General features: G+C 36.5%; 1 protein-coding gene across 6 annotated transcripts in view; it reads right to left on the bottom strand.

The window, feature by feature from the left end:
• LOC111051472 (PAX-interacting protein 1) overlaps positions 1–15,322 on the bottom strand; it is a 140,416-nt gene that overhangs the window by 43,749 nt on the left and 81,345 nt on the right. For all 6 annotated transcript variants that reach the window (XM_039441277.1, XM_039441280.1, XM_039441279.1 and 3 more), the window contains one exon: positions 1,336–1,666. In XM_039441277.1, coding sequence (XP_039297211.1) covers positions 1,336–1,666 — 331 coding nt within the window. The remainder of the gene's footprint in view (positions 1–1,335; positions 1,667–15,322) is intronic.

The following is a 15,322-nucleotide window of genomic DNA, read 5'->3' as shown; positions in this document are numbered from 1 at the left end:
AAACATGTAATACTATAACAGTAAACTACACTGGCTACAAAAAAAAAAAATAAAATAATAATAATAAGCACCGTGGGACTTGGACTTCGAAGGACCACAGACAAGATCACCAAGTTCCTCATTCCCTACCTATCTATATACAGAGAGCAGCACGCGTTCAGACTCTTCCTGGTCACTTACAATTAACCACTTCTCAACAAGTCGCGTCCTTATCACGTCCTTGAAACAAATCGTTTTCGAGATATATTCAAAAATGGTACTTTTTGCTAAAAAAGTTATATACATAATGCTACTGCAACATCATCACCTTAGCACAGGGGGTAGGGCCAAGGATATTTGATACATTCATGTCCTATCCATCTTAAACAGAGCTGCGAGATAAGAAATTGTGTTCAAACATTTCCCTCTACAACCTCGATATACCATGTAGAATAATGAAGGAGTGCTTTAGATCAATAATTGCTCCAATAGCAATTAAGTTGATAAACTTATCATTCAACTCAGGTGCCTTCCCTCACCAACTGAAATTTGGAATAAATAATTACTATAATTATGAATAATTCCTATTCATAAAAAGGGAATTTGAACCTTTGATGGGTCAAATCAAATCCATCAATCCAGAAAGCATCTACCTCCTTTCCTGCAACTTCTGTCCTGCCTTTTACATCAGTGAAACCAACCACCACTGCCTTAAACATCATTATTAATCATTATTTATTTTATTTTCAAAGTTCCACACGGATCATCTCGGGGCTCATAATATTTCTTTGATATTACTTGTATTATTGAAAATGTAAAGTGTGTTTCTTTTATCAAATAAATTTGAATTTGAATTATTCAGAGCACAAAAAAGACAATAATTATTGTAGTAATTCTCAAAAAACCGCCAGGAGCTCCATGTAGAGAACTATTCCGAGCAACAGGGACACTCACACTACCTTGCCTGTATATTCTGGAGTCTGAATCATTTGATCTCAAACATGCATCGACGTGGACAAGAGGTGCTGTCCTCACACAATCAAGGAACAACTACAGAATACAGAAACATATGAGCCAACAAAATATCAACTCCCTGCCGCACCACCTTAGGGACATTGCCAATAGAGTGCAGCTTAAGAAAAAATTGAAGGACTGGCTGACAGGTGTTTTTTTATATAAAGGACTTTTTGTTGTGATTTTTTTTGTTTCAATAATGTGACGGTTGCCACACAATTTTATTGTTGTACATGCAATGAGACAAATAAATTCAAATTCAACCTATCGTTCATTGCACTGGAGAGCATAGACGGCATTTTTCTCTATGCTTATGAACGTTGTGTTTTATCTATGACTTACACTTCAATGTGGGATTGTGTCCGTAGAAGTGAGCCCTGGGATGCAGCTGAGTTGCAGTGGGAGCAGTGGCAGCCGCACTCTTCGCCAGAACGGCTGCTACTCTGGCTGCAGTGCTCCCCTGAGTCGAGTAAGCTCCTTGATTGTTCACATTCGCATTTGTCACATTTACCAAGCTGGTACGCTGCAGATTGGTAGCAGTTGGAGTGGGGGTTGCAGGGCTAGCGATTGCAGGGTTAGGGGTGACAGTTTGCACTTGCACTTGATTGCATTGTTGTTGAGCATGATGTTGAGCAGTCATCAAACGCAGTTGGCCTGAAGCACTACCTTCCAGCTGTCGGAATATAATTTTGTAAAATTAGCAATATTTACCATGTTACAATTCAAGCAAGCAGTTGCTACAACATGAAACATTTCACACAACCTAATAAAATCAACAAAATTAAAACTAAGTTAAAAGTATTTGATCATGTGCAAGAATACTTGAAAATGGGTAAAACAGCTGTACTGAAGATTTTACTGCTGAAAATACTTATGAACACGAAGCAATAAGACTAATGTTTGCACATCAAACAAATTAGTTGTTAGTGTTTCGAATTTCAAAAAAATATTAGTGACATTTGTAATCTCAAATTAAAACTAGTGCTAGACGTTGACATTTACAAGGGTTGCACAGTAAGAAATGAAAACAAAAGATCGATTTTCTAGAGTGCTGAGTTTGAACATTAAACTTTTGTGAAAAATTTTACACTCATAAACAAGTAGCAGACATCATATTATACAACTGGAAATTTCAGAAGTTTATTAAAATGAGAGTTTAAACATAGAGAAAAGATACCTTAAGAAGATATTCCATGGAATAGGTCGTTTATGTTCCAAATTTGAAGCCGATTTTACTCAAGCTGATTACTGTCGTCTACTGTCCATTATTACTGTTTTGGCCGGGTGAAATTATAAGAACAGAGACTACCGGTATCACATAACTTCACGAAAAAGAGCTACTAGTATAATCGGCTTGAGTTAACAATGAAATTTGGAACATGAATGCTATAATGCTATATATTTGTCTATGGTTAAAATGACAGCAGTACATTCCATTGACAGTACTGTATCATTTTTCAATAGATAACTTCAATACAGTCGAATTATACAGGTCACTTGTAACACTATTCACATGCAAGACAACATAATTACGATTTACATCAGTACAAAACCCGGTATTACGTACCAAAAGATTACCTGATGTAAGAGATGCACTCTTACAAAAGGGACCTTTTCAACACACATAATTCCAGTGAAACTCAGCTTTCCTAGGCGCCGAGAACGGAACTAAAACTTTAGGTCTGACTAATACCAAAGTTGATCTTCCAATCAATTCAGGTCCTAATTTCCAGTTTTTTCATTCAACTGCTCGCTTACAGATTTGAGTAATATTAAATATATTGATTTAAAAGGATACAACTTATTGTATTAACAAATGGGATAGATTGATTAAGCACTTTCCTAATAAAATACCAAAAACTCTTCCTATTAGCACTAATTGAGCAAACTTCGTAAATAAAAATCAACATGCCTTACGCCGGTTTGACACACAAAAGTTCTCAAGTCCTCATCATAAGTTGACATTCTATGTGAAACTAAGTCTACACTAACATAAAATTGTAATAACGTTACACATGTGTGTTCCATTTTATTGATCAATATTCGTATCATCAATAATCTATGATGGAATAGACAAGATTTTAATTCCAGTATTATACAATAATTTGAGGAAATCTGTTAATTCAGTTTATTAATCGATTTCTTCTAGCTATGGTACCTGATATGGCTTCCTATCTATATATATATATACCTCTATCGACACCTATCCTCTAATACATGACGGATAGAGTACTCAATTCATTCTGATGAGCTGCATTATAAAAATTGCAATGGTTTAGTACTAAATATTCACTCTTGGCAGCTCTGTAATTACTCTGAAAATTTCATATCTGCACATGCGTAATAGATACTACTTTTTTGCTTCAAATTCTCAGCCACAGCTCAACTAGTGATGGGCCATTGCAAGCACGTATACAGTACTTATAAATCACTATCAGCGTCTGAACCCTTTATCATTTTTATTTCATCAAACTCACATTTATTAATGACTAGCAGATAACCAGAGCTCCGCAAGGGTCTAATTAAAAGCTTGACCTACCGAAATCTTGAAGAATTTGAAATAGGCCTATTACTATCCTCGGAGAATTAAGAATCTATATGCAAAATTTCAAGTTAATCAGTTGAGTAGTTCAGACGTGATGATGCGTCATTCGTGAATTTCCTTTCCTGTACGTGTATAAGCCAATTCTCTCCTTTATTAAATTATAGATACGGTAAACCACCCCGGTCAACCCGACTTTGTCCCAATTTAGTTGTTAAAATTTTAAATACCTTGCAATCAATAAATTGATAGAAATTTCTTGCAATATTTTTTATTGTACTCTGCAATATTTAAAGAGTATTTCTCATAACAATAAGTTAGTATTTTTGTTCACTTTAATAAGGATATATTTTTTGAAAATAAGAGACAATTTCAACCACGGGTAGGGGTGACTATGTCTCACTTTGGAAAATATATGGATTCAAGTTCATTTTCAAGAGTTAGACTAAGTGAACGCAATTTTAAACCTTTAAAATGAATAATGACATTAAAAACAAATGAAATCCACTTCAAAAAATCACAAATTATTTATTTAAAAATATTTCAGTTTCTGCTCCCCAATGATCTTTTGTAACATAGAGGCATCTTGGCTCCAGCTGCAGAATCAGCAAAAAATGAATATTCAAAACGTATTAATTTCAAGCATTTTGTTTCATTAGATAAAATGCATAATATTTTAATATTTATCATATTTTGCATTGTATTTGCATCATACCCTGCAATAATATCATAATTTTTATATTAATACAAAGGCACCAGACTCGCACTCGCCAGTCACCCCAAGTTCAACCTAAAAGTGTGTTCAACAATAACACAACCCTAACCTGTTCAACTCTGCATATTATGGATATAACAATTGGAATATAATAAAAAGGCAAAAATAAAATGTACTCACCGATATCATAAGTCTCTTAGAAATAAGTTTTCTATTATGAAGTTTTCCGACAATAAAATCTCAAAATGAAGCAAGCAGTTTGGCTTTATATCGCTAATTCAACTAATATATCGAGATTCTACAAGATATTGATTGAAGAACCTCGATAATGATCAGGGCTACGGCTATCAATGTTGAACATCGATTTCGGATAACCGAGATCAGAGATAAACGGATTTGAATATTTTTCCGCGAGGTGGGACAAAGTCACCCCGGTCGACGGTATGCCAAATTGAAAAGCAATTTGAAATAATTTTTCCTTTATTATATAATTTATCTTTATATTATTCCAGATATTCCAAATTGAAAAGTAACTCAAAAGCTGGGTTTTCGTTTGTGCGTAAATACCGTCGTCGACCACGACAGGGTCAGGATCTCAGATTGGGTATATTCAATTTGTCTAAATAGCCTAAAAGATTATGTGTTAAATTATTTTTTAATGGAGGAGGTTGAGTTTATACTTTTTTATACGTTTAAATGGCGATATGTTGATATTATTAGCAATGTTTGATTCTTGAATAATAAACACAAATAATGAAAAGTTATTTGATCAGCTGTTTTAGCACATTTGAAATTTGAACAATATGAATGTCAACAATGCTTGTCGTCGTCGACTGCGGAAATTTACGCAACGAAAATGCATCTTAACAGTTTTATCAAGAACCCAAAGACCTTAAAGATGCATAGACTCACATGCAGCGCTAGTGTCGTACTTGGAATTGAAATCCGCCATTGAGGGGGCAACCCATAAGATTATTACATACCAATGCCACCAATGCCTTTGTGATCTATTGTATTACAAATATATATAGATATAATATCTCGTGCTAAAATACCCCAATGGCGGCCTTCAATTTCAAGTAAGAGCTATCATTGGGAAGGCATAGGCATTGTGGGTCTATATCTCTTTAAGGTCTTTGCAAGAACCTTATGAATGTTCAATGTGACCAACATTTGTCAACTGTCATACATCAAGTCTACAATCATGTTCCTAACAAATGTTGATAAGTGGTTCTTCAGTAATTTTTTCAACATCTGCTTCATATGATATCTTCTAATCTTCATATGATATCAGCTGGTAGCTGAGAAACGTTTACACGATCCTTGGTGAAGCCTAAAGGTAAAAATCTCATGGCTTTGGATCAGGACGCCATGCTTAGCAAGCTCTGTTGTTGGAGCCCTGAAGGTACATTTTCGTTTATGCGACCGCGGCCGACGACAGAAAAATATTACGCTTGCTTCTTCTTATAGGAGTGCTCAAACATTAGCAGCCTGCCATACCCATAAAGATGTATGGTATTCTATCTCGGTCGTCACCCGCGGTCGCATAAACGAATACGTATATTAACGGCCAATCCAGCTCTCAGATACAGTGAAAATCAACTAAATTTAGTGATTGCGGCAGAAATTTTGCATGCACATGAGCACTGGTGCTAACAGACTGTTTGAGATATATTTTCTATTTATAACTGAAAGTTTAATGCAATACATATTATAAAGATCTGAGACCCTGATATTTAATATCTACTTCTAGCAATTAACCCATAAATCTTGAATGATTTGGAGATAGCCCTATCCTGATATAAATGAAGGAATCTACCTGATCCATATCAGGCATGCATTCATTGTACAGGCGATAACTTATACAAATTTAATTAAATGAAATACAATAATGACACTATTAAATAACCGAGCTGTTGAAGTCGAATAAAACTTGAATACTCAAATTGAATGTAAATGTTTCCTTCAACAGGTGTGGGAACCACTGGTCTACTGCTAAGATGAAGTTTATCTTCAATAGGTACCCGGGTGAATTTCCGCAAATGTATAATATTTTATATTGATGTATTTCTATGTTGATGAAACATTTCATGTATAAGGAGAGGGGGAGGTCTTATTGATATTACAAATAACAATATTTGAAAATTCATTATCAATAATTTAGAAATTAAATATTTATTTAATTTGATATTTATTATTAATTAATTTATTATATTAATTATTTATTTAAATTAATTCAATAAATTTAATATTAACGCAGTACAAAAAATGTGATTTTTTTATTTATTTATTTATTTAGAATTGATGCATCTGCTAAGGGCAATTGAGCCTCTTGCTTGCCATAATATAGCTTATGACTCATTATAATTTTCATTAATTGCCGGCTATCTGAACAACGCTTCCTGTGTGAAAGTAGCTTAATTGTAAATAATAAGGTTATTAACCTATGGTCTGGCCAGAGAATTCGAACTGTAGCGCCAAAATGCCAGACTGCAGTTCTGCCAATAGTAGGCTTGAGTTTGCGCCAGCGCAGACCGTCCTTCTGCTTTGGCCTTGTCGTCCTAGTTTTCAGTCTGTCTTGTCTCGTCCCCGTTGTTGTGCAAGACCGAATTTGTATTTTGTCATGTAATTTCGATCGGAAATTTCTTGTAAATAATTGTTTGAGTGTCGTGTGTGTGAATTATGAATATAACAGCGTAAATAGTGTTGAATTGAATTAATTTGAATCGGATTTGAATTTATAAAGAATCCAGTTTGAGCTTTGTTCGAAACACAGTGTATAGCCTGCAAGTTGAACGCGAAAAGGCAGCCCGGAAGCGAGAACCTGTCTTTTCCCCGATTTCATCCCACCCTGAACCTGACCAAAACACCTAATAAAGGCTTCGAAGGGCAAGTAGTCAAGCTTGGAATAAATCTGGTGAGTTTTTGCTCTTTTTTATTGTTCATTAATGCAGAGTTTAACTGTACAAATAACCTGGCTCAAATTGAAGATTAAATTTTTCCCCTTGTTTGTATTTGATTATTTGAATAGTAAATTACAGTCCTCTGGTAGCTCTAGCCTGAGCTTTGTTCAGAACATTTCTTGATCCTGCCAGGCCGGGATGAATTTAAATTTGTAATTTATTGATTAATTCACACACATTGGATTTAAGCAGTTTCGTATTTGTCCAATGTTGGCATGTTGAGAATGGTCTGATCTATGCTCAACTTAAGTTTGTTGTAGCCTTGTTCTAGAGCAAGGTTTCTTGTCAATTTGTATTTGTCTGAAATTAAATTTATTTCAGTTAAAATTGTAATTTCCTGAAACTAGGCTCATTATGCTCTTTTTTCAGGAATTTGTTTGTTTGTTGGAATTTGTATTGTCCATTTTTTATACATGTTAGTGAAGGTTAATCACCAGCATGATTTTGTTTGTTCAATTCAACAAGTTATCGTTTGTTTGTGAGTTGTTGGAAGAACATTATATAATCATATAGTTTTGTTCTCAGCCAAAACTTATCTTGTGAATTGATAATCAAAGTTTAACTTTGATAACTTACTAGTCGTGATTCTTCCTTTCATCTAGTTTTTGAACTCATTCTTGTTTTATTGTCTGTTGTTTTGTATTGTCGGGGCTGAATTGTTTTGTGTGAGTTCAAGATGGAGGAAAAAATACAGAAACAAATCAGGGTGCATCGTGCTAAACTGGAACAATTGTATGCCAGATTGCAAAGAATTTATGAACTGTCTAAAAATGTCTCTGATCCAAAAGTTGCTGAGCAATTTTCAATCTTGTATCCTCGGGTGTCTCAGACCATTTCGGATTATGAAAAGACAGAATTAGTGGTTAATGAGTTGGAACTTGAGTTGAATAAAGATCATGTTGTAGCATTCAACGACTCACACCTAGATCTGTTTCAGTATATTGAAGTAGAGATTGTCGTAGTAAAACTCAGTGTGCTCAATGTCGAGAATCTCATCATTCTTTATTGCACTTTTCCAGATCAAGTTCCAATGAAGGTGTTGCGTCCTCGTCGAACTCCAAGGCAGGTGGCACATCACCTATTAGTTGTTGTTCTACATCCAACGATGTAGAAAATTCGACCGTTGTGTTGTCGACCATCACTGCACATGTTCGAGATTGTAATGATCAGCTTTGTGATGTTCGTTTCTTGGTTGACACCGGGAGTCAGTGTCATTTTGTTACAGCCAAATTGTGTCGGCGTTTGAGACTACCATTCCAGCCCATGAAAACCGTTGTTCGTGGATTCGGTGGTGGTACTAGTGAAGTTCGAGGTCGTACTTGTGTGTCGATTCAGTCGAAGTTGGATCCTACCGTCAAGTTTTCGATGGATGCCACAGTGGTAGATAAAATCATCGACAAGTTGCCTTCTTGTGAAATCAACAGATCCAAACTTCATCATCTTGAAAATCTCACACTGGCTGACGACAAATTCTACCTTCCTAGTAGAATAGATGGCATCATTGGTGCGGAGTTAGTTCCTCACTTGCTACGTGGGAGTCCTAGTACAGGTGAATCGCACGAATTGATGACTGTTAATAGTGTCTTTGGTCACATTCTGATGGGGAGAGCGCCGATTCTCACTTCAACAACGAATGTGTCGAATTGTTTACAGCCATTCGTAGTCCATTCGTTAGTAGTCCATCGTTGGATAGTTATGTGGAACGTTTTTGGGAGTTGGAATCGTGCCCTGCACCAAGCTGTCAGCTGAAACCGGAAGAGTTGGAGTGTGAGGTAAATTTTCGGAAGTCTGTACATCGTGTGAATTCTGGTCGTTTTGTTGTTGCCTTGTCATTTGCGGAGCCGCCCAGCAGCTTGGGAGATTCGTATGCTGTCGCCGAACGCAGACTGCTGACTTTGGAGAGATGACTAGAGCTTGACAGCAATACTCGTATTTAATATCATGAAATATTGATCAATTACCTACGTCAGGGTCACATGTCGTTTGTAGCAGATCAGACAGACCAAGGTGGTTACTACATACCGCATCATGCCATCGTGAAAGCAAGCAGCACTACCACGCCCATCCGAATTGTATTTGATGCTGGTTTCAGAACATCATCGGGTTTGTCATTGAACCAGGTTCTTCATGCTGGTCCCAAATTGCAGACTGACATTTTTGTTTTGTTAGTTAATTTTTGTTTGTTCCCAATCGCACTAACTGCCGACATTAAACAAATGTATCGACAGATATTAGTGGAGGATTCCTGCCGTCGTTATCAGCGTGTATTGTGTAGATTTTCGCCGGAGGATCCGATCGAAATTTATCAGCTCAATTGTGTTGTTTTTGGTGTTTCAAGCTCTCCATATTTGGCGCTTCGCACCGTCCACCAGCTTGTAGAGGAGGATGGAAATCGTTTTCCAGCAGCCAAGGCGAGAATACCAAGAGACATGTTCATGGATGACTTAGTCACATCTGTCGCCACAGAGTCAGAGGCCGCGGAGCTGTATCGTCAGTCCAAGCAGCTGTTTGAGGGAGGAGGTTTCTCGCTCACAAAGTGGACTTCAAATTCACCATCAATGTTGGAGAAATTCTCGGAGGAAGAGAAATCGTTTTCGTACAAGGATTTCGAAGCAGACAACTCCTTGGCTATCTTGGGATTGAATTGGCAACCTAGTACTGATCTGTTTCAGTTTTCAGTCAAGAGTGGTGAGGTCGTCGCTACTAAGCGTTCTATTCTGTCAGTGATGGCTCGTATCTATGATCCACTTGGTCTCTTGTCACCGTTTACATTATTTCTAAAATGTCTTGTCCAGAAACTGTGGAAATTAGGAGTGGATTGGGACGAGAAGCCGCCTGAGTCTATATGCACTCTTTGGGAGAATTGTCAAAAAGAGTTGCCTCTATTGTTGAAATTTGCTGTTCCACGTCACGTTGGTTTGTTTCAGGATTCTCACATCAGTTTGATTGGTTTTTGTGACGCATCATTGTCTGGTTATGGTGCAGTTATCTATGTGAAGTCGCAGAAGGAGAGCAAGGAGCCAAGAGTTGTATTATTGTGTTCAAAGTCCAAGGTAGCACCATCTAAAGTTGTTTCAATACCTCGTTTGGAGTTGTGTGCGGCACTCTTGTTGGCAGAACTCATGAATTCAGTAGTCACTATTATTAGTGAACGTTGTCATGTGTCTCGTATTGTCGCACTCTCTGATTCTACAGTCACCTTGTGTTGGATTAATGCTCCATCCGCGAAATGGCAAACTTTTGTTGGTAATCGCGTCGCAAAAATACAGGAGTGGATGCATGTTGCCGGAATTGAAAATCCCGCGGACTGTTTGTCTAGAGGTTTATCACCAGTTGAGCTTGTGAACTTTCCGTTGTGGCTCTCAGGTCCATCATGGATAGCAGAGGACGAATGCGATTGGCCCGTCCGAACTGAAATGGAAGAGATAGTGGATCCACCGGAGGCGAAAAAACCGTCAGTGTTGACAGTCACAAAATCTCCTGATTGTAACAGCAATGCAGTATATTCATTGATTGGTCGTTGTTCAGATTATGGTCGTCTTTTGAGAATTGTAATTCTTGTTCTCAAATTCTTACGAATCTTACTCCAATCAGAAGAATCAGATTTCGATGTTGCTGAGAGGTATCTATGTAAAGTGGTACAGAAGATACATTTTTCATCTGAATTTGTGCAATTAGAGAAGGGAGAAGATTGTTCTATGTGCCTACGTCGCCTGTCTCCATTCATTGATAAAGGTGTGATTCGCGTCGGCGGTCGTTTGTCTCATGCTGGACTGGAATTTGAGACTTGTCATCAGGTGATCTTACCAAAATCCGATGCTTTCGTATCGATGTTGATTGATTATCATCACAAGAAGAATTGTCATGCTGGACCTTCGTTATTGTTGTCCTTGATCAGACAGAAATTCTGGATACTGTCTGCTCGCTCTATTATTCGTATTTGTGTCTTTAAGTGTAATTGTTGTTTCCGTGTTCGACCTAGTAATAATGCAATTATTCCAAAAATGGGTGACCTGCCTGCTTGTCGAGTGTCAAAATGCAAACCATTTGAATATTGTGGTGTTGATTACGCTGGTCCTCTGGGTATTACTATGACGAGACGTCGTAATCCTTGTGTTTTGAAAGCCTACATTTGTCTGTTTGTGTGTATGGCAACAAAGGCGGTACATATTGAGTTGGTATCGGATCTATCAACGCCCATGTTTTTGGCTGCGTTTCGTCGTTTTGTCACGTCGTGGACCCTGTCGTGTGATGTATTCCGATTGTGGTACTAATTTTGTAGGTGCCAAGGAACAGTTGCGAAAAATATCTCAACTTTTGAACTCATCCGAGTTTCAAACCACATTGACTGGTCAACTCGCCGAACACAAAATTGATTGGAAATTCTTTCCCCCTGGTTCACTGCATTTGGAGGTCTGTGGGAGGCAAATGTCAAATCTGTAAAGTTGCATCTGTTCCGAGTAATTGGCAATCAACTTCTCACCTATGAACACTGTATTGGTGCAGATTGAAGGTGTCCTGAATTCCCGCCCACTGTGTGTACTGAGTGAGGATCCGTGTGAACCGCTGGCTTTAACCCCAGCGCACTTTTTGACTCTAACACCGTTGAAATCGTTTCCCATGCGGGACGTGGACAGTGTCCCTGTGAATCGTCTCACCAGGTATGAATTGATCAGTCAACTTATTCAATCATTCTGGAACCGATGGAGAAGAGAGTACCTGCACGAACTTCAAAGTCGTAAAAAATGGTTGAAATCACCCACTTCTATCAGTGTGGGAACGGTTGTGGTAGTAGACCAACCAAACACACCTCCATTGCAGTGGCCACTGGGTGTCATTGAACAAGTGTTTCCGGGAAGTGACGGCGAGGTTCGAGTGGCGAGTGTTCGCCTAAAAACTGGTATTTATAAAAGACCAGTAACAAAATTATATCCACTCCCAACTCAATAGTTGTTGTGCTTGTTGCATTTTTTCTTTGTGTTGTTTTTTGGTGTTGGTGTTTTTGTTCTTTTTGGCATGTCTGGATTTTTTCCTTTCTGTGGTTTTTTCAGTTTTTGTAACTTGGCTGAAAAATAGTTTTTCAGAGGCGGGGGTATGGTCTGGCCAAAGAATTCGAACTGTAGCGCCAAAATGCCAGACTGCAGTTCTGCCAATAGTAGGCTTGAGTTTGCGCCAGCGCAGACCGTCCTTCTGCTTTGGCCTTGTCGTCCTAGTTTTCAGTCTGTCTTGTCTCGTCCCCGTTGTTGTGCAAGACCGAATTTGTATTTTGTCATGTAATTTCGATCGGAAATTTCTTGTAAATAATTGTTTGAGTGTCGTGTGTGTGAATTATGAATATAACAGCGTAAATAGTGTTGAATTGAATTAATTTGAATCGGATTTGAATTTATAAAGAATCCAGTTTGAGCTTTGTTCGAAACACAGTGTATAGCCTGCAAGTTGAACGCGAAAAGGCAGCCCGGAAGCGAGAACCTGTCTTTTCCCCGATTTCATCCCACCCTGAACCTGACCAAAACACCTAATAAAGGCTTCGAAGGGCAAGTAGTCAAGCTTGGAATAAATCTGGTGAGTTTTTGCTCTTTTTTATTGTTCATTAATGCAGAGTTTAACTGTACAAATAACCTGGCTCAAATTGAAGATTAAATTTTTCCCCTTGTTTGTATTTGATTATTTGAATAGTGAATTACAGTCCTCTGGTAGCTCTAGCCTGAGCTTTGTTCAGAACAACCTACCTGTGAATTTGAATTGTGAAAAGCATTCACTTCCATTTTTTAGAGCCTACCACTTGGTAAAATAATGGATTAAGGATTAGATTCATTTATTAGAGAAAAATTGGATGAGAACGAATTCATTTGAAAAAAACTTGTAATTCATTATATAACCTAATTTCAATTTGTTATTTTAGTGAAAAATATTTGTTTAGTTCAAGTTGATTAGAATCAGTTGATCTAGAAAAATGTTCGATTGCTTCTAGTAAACGATTGAGTTGAATAGGCTATCTTTGACAGGTTATCCATGCGCAGAATGAATATAGCTTTACATGCCTTCATTTCAAAAAATGCATAAAAACACAAGTTAATGAGTCCCAATAAGCAAACATCTCATGCATGTTTAGCATTTTTTTATCATAGAAAAATGATAATTTGCAAATGAAGATGTCAGACTAAAATACAATTTTAAACAAAGCCAACTAGGAGTATGTGAATCTGATGTAAATAAATGTCTACTTATCCGATAAAACATCTGTTCAAATTTAATTAAAATTTAGTGAGACTGGAGTAAATAAACTCAAAATGACCCTCCTTGACTCCTAAATAGTTTGATACCAAAGCCATTATACACATTATATTAACCATGATACAAAACCACTGGCTCACAGTAGGGCAGTAATAGTAAGATGTAGTAATAGTTAGATATAGTAATAGTAGGATATTTTTAGTAAAATTGAGAGCAATACAGCACTTTACATCTAGTTGAAGAAAAAATCTTCAATTGGACCACTTCAATGGATATTCTTTGAGGGGAGTATGGTGATTGAAAAGTGTAAATTTCTTCCAACTCATATTTTGTGTGTATCAACTGCATTCTAATCTAAATTCAGCCTTATGAAAAAGTGAATACAATTTTTAGTGGAATAATTTCCATGTCTTGAAATAATTTTTAACTTTCTTTATAGATTCCTTCTATCCACGAGTGTTCCTCTTTGCCTAACCTCCCAAATAGTTTTCATAGGGAGAAATATTTTAAAAAGCAATGGAGAAATAGGTTTTACACAAATAATAACAGGTGGAAAACCAAAAAGTAATGAAAATGAATAATTTTAATCTGAAATATAAGTATGGATTTATTTTGCCAACCACTATTAATTGCTTTTGGGTCGAACATAATACATTTTCATAAGACCAACTGACAATTGGAAAAATAAACAATTTGACTCAACAGCTATACGTCGAACGATCTGATAAATGCAAGGGAACATACACATGCACAATATTCAAGGGCTTCTTGTTAGTACAGAAATATCAAATGATAAAACTCATAGCTAAAACATAGACTACTGAGCTTTTTCAATACCTGAAAAGTTAAACATGCTATGTTTTCGTTATCAAACTTATTGTGATGCTTCTACAAGATTGCCGCTCTTCAGCTACTGAAATTGAAAATAAGTTATTTGAAACGGAAATCTGCAAAAGAGTTTAGGCTGGAGAGCACAAAGAATAAATTGAAGCAATAACTTTCGAAATATCGTATATTCAAATACACTTTTCCAATTATGTAGAACTTACATTCGGTATTGGAAATTTATTATTTCTACCACCATTAAGTGAGGATAATTTCATCCGTTCTTTTGTAAGATAATACATTGTTCGAACATTAGTTTCCTCGAAAAAAGTTATGAAACATTAAAAGGGAGGTAAAATTCAAGAATAGATCTTAGGACCAGATAATTATGATGATGATTGGAGTATTGGAGATTTAATATTTATTATGAAAAAATATCTAACATTGACTAGAGGCTAAAGCTGGACACAGCCACATCCAATAAGAGCAAACAAATGCTTTTAATTGTGAAGTAACAGTGGTAGACCTTTAGCAAAGTATAAATTTACAGAGATATGACTAAGAAACTATAAAAGACTATCAAATGACAATGACTCAGAAAATTTTCCAACTCTTTGACTTGACTGACTTGAAACATGACCTGGCCAATGTTAGAGTTCAACTGTATATACATAATAAGATTAAAAATTAGAAAAAAGGAAATAAATAGCATTTACTCATTTGAAAAAAATTATCTATATTGCGATCATGAGGCTCTTTTCACATTTATTCTAATTGAGTTCATTCGTTTTAATTGCTTTATTATGCAACTTCATAATGAACAACCTTTTGGTTGAGAAACTATACATAAATATACTTTGATCACTTCAATGTAGGAGTTTCTGATCTTAGCCATCAGGTAATACACATATCACAAATACTGGTATCAAAAATCTTGAATCATCCCATAATTGCTACTTAAACTTCTGCTCTGCTGATCCTGGATCATGATCAAGTCTTGCTTGGTGCAAACCACCCCTTGATCGTAATAAAACAATTATTCATAAA

Source organism: Nilaparvata lugens, chromosome X (genome assembly GCF_014356525.2).
Source record: "Nilaparvata lugens isolate BPH chromosome X, ASM1435652v1, whole genome shotgun sequence".
Lineage (NCBI taxonomy): Eukaryota > Metazoa > Arthropoda > Insecta > Hemiptera > Delphacidae > Nilaparvata > Nilaparvata lugens.
This window is presented reverse-complemented; position numbering and strand designations above follow the sequence as displayed.